Genomic DNA, 7,151 nt, shown 5'->3' on the forward strand with positions numbered 1-7,151 from the left:
CTGTTGAAGCGAAGCTGTCATCGTGGGGGATGCTGGTGTAGAGTGCTGAAACGTCCACTGTAACGATGAATATTCCCTGTTTGACTAGGCCGTGAGTGCAGAGTTTCTGTAAGAAGTCTGTAGTGTTGCGACAGATGCTGGGATTTCACTTAACATTGTCTCATCAACAAATTTGGATATATGGCTATTTGTGTCATTATCCAATTAATTAATAAATAATGTAAATAACTTGAGGGTCTATCAGAGATCCTATGGGATACCACTGATCACATCTTGCCAAATTGAGTTCCTACCCATCAACCATTCTTTTTGTCACCTGTCACTCAACCAATTTCAGCTACTGCTTCACCAGTCACAATGTCAGTAATTTGCTCTCAATATCATAGGATTCTAACTTAGCCTCTTATGTGGGACTTTATCAAATGCCTCTGGTAATCCATATAAGCAACATCCATTGACATTCCCATGTCCATACCTCAGCCACCTCTTCAAAACTTCAGTAAGGTTTGTTGGCATGACCTGTCATAAATCCATGCTGGCTCTGTGACTCTCACTGGTTAACTGAGAATTTTCAAGGTGCTTAGTTACCCCATCCCTGATTATAAACTCCAACATTTTCCTTACCACAGATGTTAGGCTAACTGGTCTACAATTCCCTCGCAATGGTGTGCAATTTTCCATTCTAGAGTGACAACTCCTGCATGTAGGAAACTTTGCAAGATTTCAAGCAGGGTATCTACGGTGTACTCTACTACGTGTACTTCTTTTAACGCCCGCGGATGGTAACGGGAAATCCTGGGGAGCTGCCACTCTTCAATTTCATTCATTTGCTTATTAGTAATGTTTTACTTACGTACTGGACTCAAAACGTTAATGCTGCTTTCCCTCTTCACAGATACTGCCAGACCTGCTCAGTTTCCCCAGCAATTTGCTTTTTTGTTTCAGATCTCGAGTATCTGCAGTTCTTTTGATATCGCTCTGCTTCTCCAGATGCTATTTCCATCACATTATCCTGAGTCAGCCAGCCACGAACACTCCTCTCTTAATTGACTACAACCTCCCTCTGATTCACTGGTTTGATCCCTAACTAGCACCACTCCTTCCAGTCACCAATATTTTCCCCAATCCTTGAACGGTCGCTTCCACTTCCGGGTCAGAGGGCAGGAAACGAGGATCCAAGGGGAGGTTCGGCGGGATGGTACTCACTGCGCATGTTCCCGCTGTGGCGTTTCCCCTCCCCGAACCTATTGCGCATGCTCAGTGTTGGATAACGGGAATATGAGTGGTTGGATGAAGTTAAAAATTTATAGTCCAAGAGGTTTATTTGGAAGCACTGGCTTTCCAAGCGCTGTTTCTTCCTCATGAGATAACCACCTGATGAAGGAGCAGAGTTCCCAAATCATGGGGTTGGATGGAAAGTTCTGGAATGTGGCGAGAGACGTCGTTAAACCTGAGTGTGGTCGCGCGGGGCGGTAGTTAGTTTTGAATTTTCGTTCCGTTCGAACTTGTCCGCGAGCCATCAGGGAGGCTCTGGGTCGAGTCAGTGAGATGCTTCGATAGGATAAACGTCGGAGAATACCTGGGGCTATGGGTGACTGGGCGAAATTGGGAGAGGGGCGCGACTGACTGCAGTCGGGGGTTTGGGGACGAACACCGGCGTCTGGTGAGGGGGGTGGTGGTGGATACTGAAGTCTGGTCAGTGGGATGCCTGAGTGCAATTAGGAGTGGATTATGGAAGGGGGGAAACAGTGTTTCGACTCCAAACGACCAAGACATGCTGGACCTGTCCATGGGGTGAGGGAGATCAGGTCATAGGGTTCGTGCGGAGTCTTGGGAGGATGTTGTATTGGATTCCGATCATCTGCGGTTTGGGGAGGTGTCTGGATGTGGGGGCGTGAGTTGGATTGGGAGGGGTGTTGCTCCGGGGATGAGACATGAGGTGGAGTATAGTTTCCTGATTAGAGACATAGAGATGTAAATATTATATGTACACAACAGACAATAAGGGGTCCCAGTACTGATTCTTGTGGTATATTGCCGGGTACCGTTTTCAGTCACTCAAACAGCCTTCTACCCTTTGTGTTGTATTACTAAGCCAGTTTCTGATCCCTTTCACTAGATTTTACTCAATTCCATCTCAGTCAGTCTCTTATGTGAGAAGTGAAGCTCACTGCCAAATAGTTTTAGTCAGAGTCAAATTCTGAAGCAGTCTTTATTCATACGTTCTTGCAAGAGCAGGTATCCAAGAAGTAGGCACACCCCTGAACAATATCAGTGCATTTTTATACAGTCTCTGAGTCTCTCAGTACTTCCCCTTTTACCTCATACGTGATAGTTGCAGTTGCTCTGTGCAGCTGCTAATCTAATCAGTTTACCACATCCGACTGTGGCCTGTTGTTAGCGTGCAACTGAAGCAACACTTCCACATGTTCTCCACAATTCCCCCTTTTCTTCTTGGCTAATATTTTTTCTCTTCTGCATGTCCCTCATACGTCGCCTCTAAGTTTGTCAGCAGCATCCCTGAGACCTCATCTATCTTGGAAACTTCTTCAAGATCACTCATCCCCTCATTTTTCAACGGGTAGAGTTCCTCTCTCTGACTACCTGTTACAGGCATTTGTTTAGTCAGGGCCATTTCAGGGCCATTTCAATCAGCCGCTGGGTTAGTCCCCGTGCACAAGGTACGATGCAACATCCTATAGCTATCAGTACTCCAACAACCACTATCAAGGAGGTGAGTATGGAGACCACTTATGCCTTTCCATTTCCCAAACCATGAATCCAGCCACCCAGTGAGCAATGTGTCTACCCCTGAATTCTCAGCCAGTTCCTCTGCTAAGGTAGTCAACCCCCGCAGGGCTCGAGTGATTGACCCATCGGGCGCTGTTATTTGGAATAAAGGTACAACAGCTTCCCCCCTAACATCTCTCACACATCGCCTTTTTCAGTTAGGATCATGTCTAAGGCCATTCTGTTCTCCCAAGCTATTCTGCTGTTGCATCGAGCTGCTAGCCAGTTCCTCTGCTAAGGTAGTCAACCCCCGTAGGGCTCGAGTGATTGACCGATCGGGCGCTGTTATTTGGAATAAAGGTACAACAGCTCCCCCCTAACATCTCTCACACATCGCCTTTTTCAGTTAGGATCATGTCTAAGGCCATTCTGTTCTCCCAAGCTATTCTGCTGGTTGCATCGAGCTGCTCTGCTATACCTTTGACTGCATCCCTAGCGTAGTTAATGAACCTCTGCTGATTATAGAAAATATAATTTATCAAATCCACATTCTTGTTGACCGTTACCCACCAGAAGAGAGCTGACTCAAAGCCTGCTGCAATCTGGTTGTGAGCCTTGAACTCATCTGGCACCCTTCTAGGAACTCCTTTAGAGACTAGTTATATCCAATCATCAAAAGAAGTATCCAATAATGATCTTTTACTCTGACTCCCTTTTGTCACAATCTTTTCCTTTTCAAATGCCAAGGTGAATGGGATTGCCAATTGCACATATGCCTCCCCAATCTGGAGGTAGGGTGGATCTCAGTATTTTCCCTCCACAGATCCGCTCAGGAAACCTGCAGGGCTGAGTAGTTCTCTCCCTTGTCTGTTCCGGTCACATTTTCAATTTTTATACACTATTTCAGCTCCCCCTAGTCTCTGAACTGATTTAGACCTTGTCTGCTGACACATGACGTGTACTTTCTGACCGTGGCCAAAAACGTGGGGGGGGATTTTTAAATCTTTCTTCTCCAAGGGAGGGAACATTAGTGATAGGGAAGTACAATTCCCATTATTCCATGCAGTGTTATCCTGATACAGGGCTATCATATTTCATGCCCTTCCTGTCTCTCTGCCACCCAAGCGGAAAGGGAACTACCTGGGCCACTGGCCTACCGGAGGCACGTGCATAGCAATTGTTTTTGTTCAGACTTTTCAGTGTATCCCCATAGCCAGTTTCTATTTCGATGGTCTGTTTTAAATCCTTCACCTCATTCCCACTATCTCTTCAATCCTTTCAAGACTTATTTTCCTTTTCCCTTCACTGACCAGGTATCCTAAGTATTTTACTTTCCTTTCTACATATTGTAATTTGTTCCCAGAGACCCTCAATCCCTGTTGTCCCAGAAAATTTAGCAATTGGTTAGTTGCTTCCGTTGTTCCCTTATCATCATCTCCTGTGACCAGTAGGTTATCTACATATTGCAGCAAATTGTCCCCTGGGGACTTATAAACTTTTCCAAAATTTGTTCTAAAACCTGGCCAAATAAATTTGGGGATTCAGTGAATCCCTGAGAAAGCACTGTCCATCTATATTGCTGTTTCTGCCCCGTTCTTGGGTCTTCCCAATCGAAGGTGGACATGTTTCTGCTTTCTTCTGCCAGGGGCGTGCCCAAACGGTATCTTTTAGGTCCACCACACTGAACCACTTGTGGTCGTGTGGGATTTTACTCAAGAGGGTATAAGGATTAGGGACAGCTGGGTGTCAAGTCTGTACTGTATCTGCTAAGCCATTCTTACTACTGGTTGTCGGTCACTCACCCCGATCCCTAGTCCTAATAGTATAATTAAGTCTCTTCCTAACAAACTACTTCCTATATCCGGAATGTATAACAGTTGTCCCTCAATTTTTAGATTAGATTACTTAGTGTGGAAACAGGCATTTAGGCCCAACAAGTCCACACTGACCCATCGAAGCGTAACCCACCCAGACCCTTTCTCCTACTTTTACCCCTTCACCTAACAGTTCGGGCAATTTAGCATGCCCAATTCACCTAACCTGCACACTTTTGGATTGTGGGAGGAAACTGGAGCACCCGGAGGAAACCCACGCAGACATGGGGAGAACATGCAAACTCCACACAGTCAGTCGCCTGAGGCGGGAAATGAACCCGGGTCTCTGGCACTGTGAAGCAGCAGTGCTAACCACTGTGCTACCGTGCCACCCACAAATAGAGGTACTTTCGATCGTCATAGGTTCAAATACAGGGACTGTAAATCCTTCCCCCTTCACGCCGGACACCGTTATCTGTTTTTTGTAAATTGTACTCCTTTTGGGTATAAAATTTAAAGATGATCGTGCTGCCCCCGTATCTACTAGGAAAACTGTATCCTCTTCATGCAGTCCCACCTTTAAATTTATCAAGGGTTCCCGGTGGGTTGCCGGGGGCAGGAACCCCTGATGCCCCTATTCTTCTTCAAAGTTCATAAGCGGTATCGGCCTCTCTTCCCTTTTCAGATCTGGACACTCCCGCTTAAAGTGACCTGTCTTTCCACAGTAGTAACATCCCGCCTGTGGGGATTTACACTTCGATCCCTGTCCCTGTCGACTGGACCCCCTAATGGGTCCTCCTCGTTCTCTTTCCCTACCTCTATTTTCAACATGTTGCCAGCCACCACTCCAGTTGCTTACTATCGGTTCCACTCTTTTCTTGACTATCTCATCAACCGTGGCTACCATCATTTTCGCCTTCTCTTTTTGCTTCTCATTCTCTCTCTTTACAAACACTTTCTGTGCCTTTCTTAATAATTCATCCAAAGATTTGTCACTCCATCCCTCTATTTTCTGAATTTTCTTTTGGATATCCGGCCATGCTTTAGTCACAAAATGTACTTTGAGGAGGCCCTGTGCTACTGGATCCTCAGGGTTCATACCTGAGTACTTTCTCATTTGAGTCCCATAATCTCTGTAAAAATGCTGACGGAGTCTCATCTTTCTCTTGTCGGACCTCAAACGCCTTTGTTAAATTCTGAGATTTAGGGACTACTTCTCTAATTCCGTTTATTATTAAGTCTTTGAGGTCCTTCATCTGCATTTAGTGATCTAGATTATTGTTCCCCTATCTGTGTTGGGAAACTTCTGTTTGGCCGGTATGACTCCCGCCCCGGGGGGGGGGGGAGGTGTTCTCGTTCTCACAATCGCATAGCTGCCCCTCTAATCATTACCCTCTTCTCCTGTGAAGAGAATATTCAAAATAGACATCAATTCCATCCAAGTCTATATACTCGGACCTAGGAATTGATCTATTTGTTCAGAAAGACCAAGAGGATTTTCAATAAGGAATTTCATTTCCTCCTTAAAGGTCCTAACCTCTCCGCTCGTCAAAGGGGCACTCACAAAGCCAATCTCGCCCATTCCTATGGGGACTTCCCTGAAAGGATAGTTCTTAATATCTTTTTTACATTGTTCTAATTCCTTTTCGTCAATCCTGTTTTCGGGACTTTTGGCCTCCCGCGTAGTTTTCATGCTATATAAACGTATGTCTTGACTGTCCTGCCAGCAGGAGGCATAGTCGGACTTCTCTTTACAGAAAGGTTGTTTTTCATTAACATATAACTTCAACAATTGACAGACTCAATATATGACTTCAACAATTGATAGACCCAATCCTCGTCCGACCCATATTTCGGCCAAAAAAACCAATGATGGACGAATACTCTCTTTTTGGTCCAAACAAAACAACAATATTTTATCATAATTTTCTGATCCTTCTCCCTTGTACAAGAATTATGTTTCCAATTCCTCAACATCCTTCCTAACGGACTTTCCGAAGGGATGTTATCCGGGACTTCTTTACCCTTTTTTCCCTGGCGCCTTATTCTTACTTCCTTTACCTCCCATTGTTTAATCCATAAGTCCTTTAATTTGACAGCTTTCACACTCCCAGTCACCAAGGCCATACTTAAAACTCTCTTTTCTTACCTTGGTCCGTGCACGGAGTTTGCCAGACTGCAGCTGTGCCTACTGTTCCGCCCCTGCCTTATTTTCTTGCCCTGGTTCGGAATGACTCGCCTCGGATCCTCGTCAGTCGACCGGATGGGTCACCTACTGACGAAAGACATAGGACCATTCTAAAAGTAATGGGATGTGTCTTCCCAGTCATCGACAGTGACCACTCCGCCGGTGATGACAGTATCCTGGATGAGGCCCCCAATTGTGAGAAACGAAGCTCACTGCCAAGTAATTTTAGTCCGAGTCAAATTCCGAAGCAGTCTTTATTCATACGTTCTTGCAAGAGCGGGTGTCCAAAAGGTAGGCATGCCCCTGAACAATATCAGTGCATTATCAGACAGTCTCTGAGTGTCTCTCGATACTTCCCCTTTTACCTCGTACGTGACAGTTGCAGTTGCTCTGTGCAGCTGCTAATCTAATCGGTTTAC

General features: G+C 45.5%; 1 protein-coding gene across 1 annotated transcript in view; it reads right to left on the reverse strand.

Annotated features, from left to right (window-relative positions):
• Window positions 1–5,703, reverse strand: part of LOC122554028 (DDB1- and CUL4-associated factor 4-like) — a 105,106-nt gene extending 99,403 nt beyond the window's left edge. The window contains exons 1-2 of the mRNA XM_043698515.1: window positions 5,404–5,703; window positions 3,121–3,245 (exon numbers count right to left, since the gene is read on the reverse strand). Coding sequence (XP_043554450.1) covers window positions 3,121–3,245; window positions 5,404–5,703 — 425 coding nt within the window. The remainder of the gene's footprint in view (window positions 1–3,120; window positions 3,246–5,403) is intronic.
• Window positions 5,704–7,151: the final 1,448 nt, after the last annotated feature.

This window comes from Chiloscyllium plagiosum, chromosome 10 (genome assembly GCF_004010195.1).
Source record: "Chiloscyllium plagiosum isolate BGI_BamShark_2017 chromosome 10, ASM401019v2, whole genome shotgun sequence".
NCBI lineage: Eukaryota > Metazoa > Chordata > Chondrichthyes > Orectolobiformes > Hemiscylliidae > Chiloscyllium > Chiloscyllium plagiosum.